The sequence below is a fragment of the Microtus ochrogaster genome, chromosome 6 (genome assembly GCF_000317375.1).
Source record: "Microtus ochrogaster isolate Prairie Vole_2 chromosome 6, MicOch1.0, whole genome shotgun sequence".
NCBI classification, from domain to species: Eukaryota; Metazoa; Chordata; class Mammalia; order Rodentia; family Cricetidae; genus Microtus; species Microtus ochrogaster.
In genome coordinates this window covers 23,863,733-23,873,909 of record NC_022013.1, presented here as the reverse complement: position 1 = coordinate 23,873,909, position 10,177 = coordinate 23,863,733, and the positions used below count along the sequence as shown (strand labels likewise).

Below are 10,177 nucleotides of genomic sequence, written 5' to 3'. Positions count from 1 at the left end.
TCTATCTATCTATCATCTATCTATCATCTATCTATCTATCTATCTATCATCTATCTATCATCTATCTATCTATCTATTTATCTATCTATCTATCTACCTATCTACCTACCTACCTATCTATGGTCTTGCCTTCACTCTGTGAAATACAGACATCCGCTGACTGCAGGACCCTCTGGCTGGTGAAATTCACTCAAAGTCCTCCAGAGTCACCATCCAGAGACTCCTGTTTCTTCCGAGTTTGCTCTGGATTCCACCCCTCCATTTCATTCTCAGTGCCCCTGAACTCTGTTCTTACCCCTAATGATTTTACCACCAGCTCAGACGGTCTTTCTAAACCCAGAAATTGGTAGCAGATCCCAGCCCCGCATGGACCCTGACCACAGCTTCCCCAAGGCCGGCTGAACTGCACAGATTCCTGGCTTAGAACTGAAAAACACCGTAGCTTTCAGGACTGGGTGCCTGGTGTGCCCCAGGCGTTCATTGTGCTGCTGCATTTTCTGTGTCCCCTACTGGATAGCAAGCTCTACGAGGATGGAGGGTAGGGATTGTTATGTTCACTGTGTGCCCCTGGAGCCTCCCACAGCACACGGCACAGAGCACTGGCTGGATCAATGAGAGAACAAACAAACGAAGCTGGCTGTGTCTGTGTGGCCACTCCCTAAGGACTCAGTGTTTGATTTCCATTCGTTTTAATTGACTAGCGTGTGGTTCTAGATATGGATTGAGGATCACCTCATCAGAAGCACATAAATCCTGGCCTGGACTCTTGCCATTCCTCCAGCTCTCGGCCCCTCCCTGCCTTGGCCTTGGGATCAAAGGCCCACCTGCTGTAGTAGACAGAAAAGACTTCCTCCTTCAGCACCCTCTGGGATAGGATGTGGTCAAAGACAGGGGTGACCCCGCCGACGGCCTGAGCAGGGAAGCCCATGCCCAGAACCCCATCAAACTTGGCCAGCATGAAGGGTATCAGGGGCAGCTCGGTGACCTCTCCAAACGTCTGTGTCACAAAGATTCCACCCACCTGTGAGAGAAGAACCAGAGGGGATGGAGGTCATTGCCCAACCCTGGCTGGGGTCTGATCTGGCTCCATGCCAGGGACCCCAGAGATATCCAGGTTCTGTACAGCAGGTGGCTAAGACTGTCCCAGCAAGCCTACATGTGCACGCTCAACACATCTATGCTCAGGGGCCAGAGAGGTGGTGCTGACTAGTGCTGAAAAGGCTGAGAAAGAGATCCTGCCAGGTCTGCACCCCTCTCAGAGGCCCGTTTTCGGGCTCGCCCCACCAGCCCGAGCTCAGGATTTCCTCATCATAACCAGGGCTTCCTTTTCGGCCCCTGCCCGATTTCACAGGCATGGTGAGAGGGAAGGGTTCACACAGATTCCCTCTGGGGCTCTGTGTGTCTTTCCCTAGCTCTGGCACAGCAGGGCCGAGCGACTCCACAACACAGTTTAGACCCTGGCCAAAAGAAAGCAAACCACGCCCCAGCACAAACCCCTGATCCCCAGTCTCGACACTACTCCAAGCCTGGTCTGGCTCTTCACAAGGTTGGAAGCTGGGCTTTAGGCTTGCCCACACGGGGGTTAGATGCCAAGCCTCCACACGCAGTGCCAGCCTGTCTCCTCCACTGCAGCTGTGGTCTCTGCGGCTTCAGCTAGAAGCTGCCAAGGAGGTTGTTCCTCAACATCCCAGGCTCCAAGATGGGCTGGAGTGTACCTACCCTGCTCCACAGGGGCCCCATGGATGTCAGTAGGGCTGATCCTACTTACAGTACTTACAGTTACTATGTCCTGGCTGAGAAAACCTTTGACCTTCCCTGACCCATAGTGGATGGTGAATTCGGTCCCATTCTCCATGTAGCTGGAGGATTCCGAGGAGTCGTAGAGGCTGTGAATCTCTAGCAGAGGGATACAGGCTCAGATCAGCATGAGAGTTAGTGATCTAGGCTCAGAAGCAGGGCAAGTGGTGGACATGGCTAGTATGGCTAAAGACTTAACTCGGGTGTGTGTGTCGGGGGACGGGGGTTCCCGAGTCTCCAGTTTGGGAAAGATATACACACTGGTCAAGGATAGTGTTTCTTGGTTTTGTCTTATGTGCTTATGCTTCTGAAACTTTGGTTTCAAACAAAGAATTCTATAGCCGTTGCTAACATTGATACAGTGCAGGAGAGGATTCTGGGTACAGAGTAAGTGCGTAGAGTGGGGCCATTGGCTAAGTCTATCATTGGAAGAGTCTCAGGACTCTGGGGTTGCAACGTTGTTCCTGACTGAATCCTAGGAACCCTGGGGGCATTCCAGGTGCCCAGGCACTTCCCTAAACTGGCTTATTCACCATGGTGGCCAATTCAGGAAGGTGAGAGACATTTTCTCTCTTTTTTTTTTCTAGGATCAGAGGCATGGGGCTGAGGGAAAGCAGCTCCCTGGAGGATGGGAAACTGAGTTAGGTGCAGCAGGAAGGGCTTGGGGAGAAGCATGAGACCTGACTCCCTTACCACAGGCGGTGTAGAGAGGGCTGCACTTGGTGGAGGGGACCCAGAGGTTGGCGGAACCTGTGTCAAAGATGACTTTGAAGGTCTGGGGTGGGGTGCCAATGCCAATCTCACCATAGTACTGGGTCTGCAGGGGTAGAAGAAGAGTGAGGGCCCAGGCTCAGGAGCCTTGAGTTTGGAAGTTTTGCCCGGACCCCCTCTTGGCTCTTGGTTTTCCACTTTGCTGAAGTGTGGGGGTTCTGCAGTATCTCCCGCAGACTCACTGAGGCATGAAAGCCCAGTTAAAGTGGTTAAAATAGCTGGGTATGAAAGCACCTGGTGGCAGAGGCATGTAGATCTCTGCAGGTTTGAGGACAGCCTAGTCTACACAGTGGGTTCCAGGCCTGCCAAGGCAACATAGTGAGACCATGCCTCAAAATCAAAACAAAACAAACAAACTACCACCACCAACAAAACCACAGGCTTCTCAACCATAAGCAGGAGTTCTGTAGAGCTCTCGGTGCTCTTTGGCTCTCTGCCAAGCATGTGTGGAAAGAGCCCAGCCTTCCAGTCCAGAGAGAAAGGGAAATAGTAGCTGGTGTAGACACTCACATCTAGGTAGTTAGTGAGAACCACGGGGGAGGTGCCATTGCCAAAGGAGGACCTCTTGGTGAACTCCCCCCATTCAGCACTGAGCTTGGTCATGTCCACTCTGCGCTCCTTCAGGATTTCCCGGACGGAGGGCATTTTCTTGAGCAAGATCCTGCTCCAGGGTAGAGGAAGGTAAACAGGAGAGTAGCATAGTCCCCAGACATCGACAGAGCCCAGACTCCTTGCTTTTGGTTTGTCAATCACTAGCCCTCTCCCATGCACCTAAGAATCACTTCTTGTGTCCCAGGGTTTCTCAGAATGTACACACCTCTTCGAGTCCCTTATTCTGGTACTAAATAATCCCCAAATCTCTTTTGTTGTCTCATGTTAATTAGAAAAAGCAGTTTTTCCATCCACCAGTCCATCATCATCATCATCATCATCATCATGTGTTTGAACCCACTGTGCCACATTGTTCTGGATTGAGACATAAAGGTCATTACTGCCTCTTGACCTGTCCTCTGATTGACAGGGGAGGCAGTGCCACGTGGGGCCCATAGGTGGCAGCAGATGTCCACAGCAGACTGTAGGGAGTTGGGGACCCCTGGGGTATCACAGAGCCAGGTATTGTGCTCCCACTGAACCAGCCAGATTCAGATGGACCAGCGTCTATAGACTGCCGGTGTGCCTCACCTGGGGAATGATGTGTCCTGGGCCTGAATCCCAGGCCCTTCGCCTCATATCAGCTGTCCTCCAGTTACCTCTGGCTGGCAGAGATAAAGAGGTGCACAAACAGCGGCCCACAGGGCTGCTCCTGACTGACCACCGAGCAGCTGCCTGGCCTAGGTCCGCATACAAACCACCAGACAGCTAGCTCCCTGTTTTCCAGCTGAGACACTGAAGGCTCACAGGGGTGAAGATGTCCATGCTCTGCTTGGTTGTCTTCCCTACCCAGGCTGCCAGGCCCAGACAGACACGAAGACTCTTGCAGTCAGAGGAAGAGGTGTCTTGATCCCTGAGCCAGGGAACTCTGGCAGGAACCCACCGCAGTGGCGGTGTGCTTTCCCAGACACACAGAGGAGCCCTGTTTCTTCTCCCTCGTGAGTCCTAAACTTTCTTCCTGGCACTCAGTGCCCTCACCCGCCCTGCTTTGCCTACTTTGCTTATCTCACGCCTATCTTCGCACTCTCTGGCATAAACCACTTGTAATCCCACCACGGTTTACTCTTCACAAGTGTCTTCACACTGATTTTATTTGATCCCAGCCCTCCACGAGATAGGTGCTTTCATTATTCCCACTCCTTACAGGAGGAAAGGAAAATAGAACCAAACAAGGTCTATTCCCCAACGTTTCCTGAACAGACCCGTGCTTTGCTGTACTCTGTGGCCCTTCCTCTTTTAGAAAACCCCTCTGCATTGTGGGTTTTCTGCATGTCTTTAATCCCAGCACTCAGGAGACAGAGGAAGGAGGATCTCTGTGAACTTGAGTCCAATCTGGTCTATATGGTGAGTTCCAAGCTCCACAGTAAGGCCCCGGTCTCAGAAAGAAAACGAATCCTCTTCCATTCCTCTCCTGGAGCCTTAGTCCTTCAAGCCATGACCAGAACATACCTGGATGCCAACCCCGAGGATGCCAGCCCAAGGAGCCGTTTTCCCTGAGTGTTCCCCACAGCCTAGCCTATGGCATAGTGGGGACATGTGGTGCTGAGGACATGCTGTGTGATTCTGAGTGTTCTCTAACCCCTCCAGCCTCTGGGACCTGGACGGTTGTGTTTTGTCACTGCTCAGGCTAAGCGGGCTGCCTTCATCTTGGAAGTTGGACCCGGTGTGTTTGTAAGGCAATGACCTTGACAAGAGGAATGTTGCTCAGACCCCTCAAGGGTAGGACAGAGCCCTGCCCTCCTCTGAGCCCACTCTCCCTCTCACAGGCTTTGGCTTTCTTAGGCCTTTGTCCGTGTGTGTGGGGGGGGGGGTGCTAGGAAGCGTGATCCTCTTCCTGCAGCAGCGGCTGTCTGCAAACCTGGAAGCGAAGGAGGGGCAGGCTTTGGAAACAAAGGCCAGGGGCCTGAGACCTTCTGTGAGGACATCCCTAGTATCCTCATCTGCAAAATGGGTGCTCAGGGTTGGGGCCATGATTAGGAAGGATTAATCTATAAGATCCTACACCAGATAGATTCACAACTTTTCTTTTCTTTTTCTGTTTTTTTTGAGACAAGGTTTCACTTTGTCAAGGTGTAGTCCTGGCTGCCCTGGTACTCACTCTGTTGCCAGGCTGGCCTTGAACTCAGAGATCCACCTGCCTCTGCCTCCCACGTGCTGGGATTAAAGGCACCAACCACCACCTGGAAGATTCACAACTCTTAACCACAATGAATCCTTCAGGACTTCCCCGGACCCCTCCCCCATCGCAGTCTCCAGACTCTGGCTCTGCGGGAACCTTCTCCTAGTCTTGCCTCTTCCCTCCCTGCTCCTGCCGGAAGAAACCTTGCTCCAACACCTTAAATCCCAGTACTCAGGAAGCAGAGGCAGAGGGATTCTGTGAGTTCGAGACCAGCCTGGTCTTCAGAACGAATTCCAGGACAGCCAAGGCTGCACAGAGAAACTCTGTCTCCAAAACAACAACAGCAAAGAAACCTTGTTCCCACAAGCCTAGACATGCACTGAACGAATGTTTCATCTTCCCTGCATGAGGCTGCCAGGAGCCTTTCCTTTACTTCACTCGGTGATAATCCAATCTGTGGCCATGGCTTCTAACGCCATGACACTCACGACTTTATACGTATTATCTCATCAAATCTTCAAGGCAGCCCCACGAAGCAGGCTCTGTTATGATCCTGTTTTAAAACGGCACATGAAGACTTGGTGAGATTAGCTTGCTGCTCGCTGGAGCTGGCTTTGTCTGCTGCTATTGAAGCAGGGAATTTAACCTGGAAGAATCTAGAGGCCCTGCCCCTGACTTCTTCACCGTTCTCCTTGCCCAGGAGAGTTAACTTGCCCGTGCCCTCCGCAGTCATGGCATGATGAGCATAGGGGTCAGGAATGTGTGGTCCTCTGATGAGAATCCAAAGACAGCTCTTTATCAGTGTGGCATTGGGCAAGTCACTGAGATTCTCAGAGCAGAGCACATCCATGGCTGACAGACTGTAAGAACTGGTGACCTGCAAGCTGAGAGTATTAGCCAGTCCCATACCCTGCCACCCCCTCTCTGCCCAAGTTACCGTCCAAAGGCAGTGGTGTCTGTCGGGAGACTGAAGGCATTGGGGCTCCAGAGCATCAACAGGAGTCCCCAGAGAGGCATCCTCCTTCCGTCCATCTGGTTCAGTCAAGGCTTCCTAAGGTCTCTGTAGCTCCAGAGCCTTTTATACACACACAGGCTCTGCTGTGATTTATTTCCCCCCAGGACCCATGGCAGGGAAGTTCTCATAAATCCTACCTCGTGAGACCAAGCTAGGTGGGTGAGGGATAAGCAGGTCCTGGAGGCAGAGCAAAGTGGCTGAGCAGGGTGTGTGTGTGTGTGTGCCTGTGTGTGTGTGTACTGTTGGTGTGGGAAACGTGGCTGAGCCCGGCGACACTAGGGTCTCTGCTTGGCCTGGCCCTGCCACCTCTAGCTTAGGAAGAGGCTGATGAGGAGCTGTACTGCTCAGGTATGAGGTCAGGGTACAGAGAGCATAGAACCTGGGCCGCTAAGCTGCAACACAGACGCCAGCACGTATGCTCGAGGCTGCATCCTCCGCGTTAACCTTTGCCTTACCCCTGGCTGGCTCCTCCTAACTCTGCTCCAGTCTTCCATCCTGATCATATCTGATTCCTTTTGGCGGCTGCTTGGTGGGAAAAGTAGCATCTCATTTAACCTCTGGCATCAGGGAATGGGATGGGATGTCCCCTCTAGGGGTTGGCGATGGCAGAGGGAAGGGTAGCTCTCAAGGATTGGGGAGGATGTCTCAACGGCAGCCGTTTTCAGCTCACCCCCTTCTACCGGCCCTTCACTCCCTTAGACCTGTCTCTCTACCTTCCTCCTTCCTCCCGTAGCCTCACAACAGCCTGGCAGAGCTATCTAAATGCACCTGACCCCTAGGTCCCGCAGGCTGGCAGAACTCTCTTCCCTTCTTCCTGCTGATTTCTTCAGGACCACTCCAAATAGCCCACCCATTCCATGAGGTAGAAGCTGACTGGCATGGGCCGTCTTCTGCTGTGGCCTTTCATCAGCCCTCCATCCCTTTGCAGGCAAGTTATGTGTGTGCCTCTGCCTCTTGGCCACATGTGGAGCTTGCTGCTAACCAAACGAGAGGGCTAGTGACTGTCAATGAGCAGGGAAGAGCCCTAGGTTCTACCAAGAACTTGCTGTGTGACATGGAGACACTGAGATTGAACTCCTCTCTTCCCTTCTCTGGGTCCCCCATGAAGCAGCTAGGTGGACCCCGAGGGCAGGCCTGGCTCAGATGCTCCAGCATTTTAAGTCTGCGTCATGAGTGCTGTTCTGCCAGCTGTGGGCAGCAAAGGCGATGACGTGCATTAGGGAATGTGTCTTCACCGCGGAGATGATCCCCTTCCACATGCAGGGCCTTTGGTTTCACTAGTGTCCCTGGCTGTCCTGGAACTCCCTCTGTAGATCAGGCTGGCCTTGAACTCAGAGGTCCGTCTGCCTCTGCCTCTGCCTCCCAAGTGCAGGGATTAAAGGCACGTGTCACCACACTTGGCCTAGATGCTTGAGTTATAAAGAGGACAAAAATTAATTTCTGCTTGCCAGCCCTTGGAGAAAGGATTGTTATTCTGACACGTGAGTATAAAATAGAACTAAAATAACAAATGAATGAAAACAAATATATATATATATATATATATTTGTTGTACTGATGAGTAGTATGTGGCAGGGGGTTCCAGAGGCTCCGCCGTGATCACACTTAGGCTGCGACCTGCTGGCTGCACAGGAAATGACCTGCTGGCTGCACAGGAAATGAGCAGTTGAAGAGGGAAAGGGAAGAAGATTCAACGGAAGCATGGGCAAAGGCCCTGTGGAGCGGAAACGTGATGAAGTCAGGCCCAGGAAAAAGCCAGTGTTTTCTAGAACAGAGAGAGCGAGTGGAAAGAGATGCCCCACCTCTGGGGTGCACAAGTAAATGCCTCTTACCAAATGCCTATGTGTAGCAGGCACCACTATTGGTGCTTGATCAACTTAATGCCCCTGCATCTCACGTGTGAGCTAGTTCCATCATTAGTGAAAGGTTCAGGTAACTTGCCCAAAGTCAAGTGACAGTATGTGTCAGTATGTGTCAGAGTCAAACTATAAACTGGGTGGGAACCCAGAGCACCTTACAGAGCCGAGTAGTGTTCCGAGGAACCTGGGTTCCGTTAAGCAGCTGTAGGTTTACCTACAGAACAGCGAGGAGCCCTTGATGGTCCGGGAAGGAATGATGATGTATTCAGCACATCTCGCAAAGATATCTTGGCTGTGTAGACTAGCAAGGACTTGGGGTCGGTTCAGGATGGCATGACCCATGCCAATGGGAAGGCCACGGCACTGGTGTGTGCCTGCGCTAGGGAGGGTGGGCTTGGAAGTTAGAGGACTTGGGAGGAACTTAGGCAGCCAAACCCGCAAGGCCCATGGGTGTAGAGACTAAGGGAGTGACTGCTGGGATCCGGGTGATTGTGTAGTGGAAGGGAGTTGGGGAGATCCTGGGTTCGAGGGCATCTTGGGTGTGGGCTTCTTTTGAGAAATCCCAGAGGTGATAACAAATGACCTGGGGGAAAAGCTTCTGCATCTTCTGCCACAGATGTGAATGCCATGAGCCCGGGAGAAGACAGCAAGCAAGACCAGAACCCCAGCTCCAGTGCACCAGCCTGGAGAAGCAATCTGCAGAAGAGGCCACGGAGGAGTGACCGCCACGGAGGAGTGACCGCCACGGTGGAGTGACCGCCACGACGGAGTGATCACATAGGTCACTCCTAGTTTTTCCTTTTTGATTTTTCGAGACAAAGTTTCTCTGTGTATCCCTGGCTGTCTTAGAATGTGCTCTGTAGACCAGGCTGGTTTTGAACTCAGATCCATCTGCCTCTGCCTCCCTAGTGCTGGGATTAAAGTTGTGTACCACCACACCCCAAGACAACTTCAAACAGTAACTCAGAATGACCAGAAGGAGGAGAGGGAGGCAAGCCAGTATAGTTGCCCACCCCCACCCCCACTGCCGCTGTGATCTCTTGATAAAAGGGAGAAGCAGGACAAACAACTCCACACAGGAGTGGGTGACCCTCAGGAGCAGAAGGAAGGCAGTGTGGAAGCAATTGGTTTGTTCGGTATTGGGAGCTAATGGATTCTCTTGCTCCCGAGCTTGTAATCTTCTCCAGCCAGTAGGCTCAAGGAAAGCGTCAATGGTTTGGAAATGATTGTAGGGAATGTAGACGCTGACCTGGGAAATCAGAGACCTGCAGGGGCTGAAGATGTTGAATGGTTGGAGCCTAGGACTGCACAGGAAGCCAGCTTGCTCCATTCCTGATCTCTAGTGCCTAGAGCACACAGTCCTGTCAACACAGTTGCTTTACATCTTCAGCAGAGCAATTGGAGCTACTTGCTAGCAACCCTGAAAATTGAACCTTCCCAAAAGAGAGGCTGAGGTCATTAGACCTCCCTGAGAGTCCAGCTGTCCCTTCCAGGTGTAGGGGATTCAGCCAAGCTGCAGGTAGTTGTGTGGTCTGTGGAGGTGCTGGGGTGCAGAGACTGTGGAAAGTGACCTGAAGGAGGCGCTCCGCCTGTGCAGCTCTCAGGGAGTCATCGTCTGCGCTGGGGTGAGACCTTTCGATGGGATAGCTGCTCTGAAATCACTCCGGCTTTGTCAGGAAGCCTAGTAAACTCGTTGGTTCACCAGACTGAACTTCAGTGGAATCACACTTTGGCCTGTTGGTGGCTTATCTGGAGTAAGTAGATGCTTGTGTCTCCTCAGGAAAAGATCACGTAACAGTTCCCCCAGCTGCTTAGACACAGACACAGGAAACATGTGGCTGGCTTTACTCTAGGGTAAAGTCAGTGATAAAGAACAAAGGAATTTACAGTATTAGCAAAAGGGAGAGAGAGAGAGAGAGAGAGAGAGAGAGAAGATGGCAGCAGGCAGATGTGGTACTGGAGTAG

The 10,177-nt window shown here is 52.2% G+C and overlaps 1 protein-coding gene across 1 annotated transcript in view; it reads right to left on the bottom strand.

Moving 5' to 3' along the window:
* Positions 1-6,388, bottom strand: part of Ren (renin) — a 10,053-nt gene extending 3,665 nt beyond the window's left edge. The window contains exons 1-5 of the mRNA XM_005348360.2: positions 6,276-6,388; positions 3,079-3,229; positions 2,491-2,614; positions 1,778-1,896; positions 825-1,021 (exon numbers count right to left, since the gene is read on the bottom strand). Coding sequence (XP_005348417.1) covers positions 825-1,021; positions 1,778-1,896; positions 2,491-2,614; positions 3,079-3,229; positions 6,276-6,370 — 686 coding nt within the window. The 5' untranslated portion in view covers positions 6,371-6,388. The remainder of the gene's footprint in view (positions 1-824; positions 1,022-1,777; positions 1,897-2,490; positions 2,615-3,078; positions 3,230-6,275) is intronic.
* Positions 6,389-10,177: the final 3,789 nt, after the last annotated feature.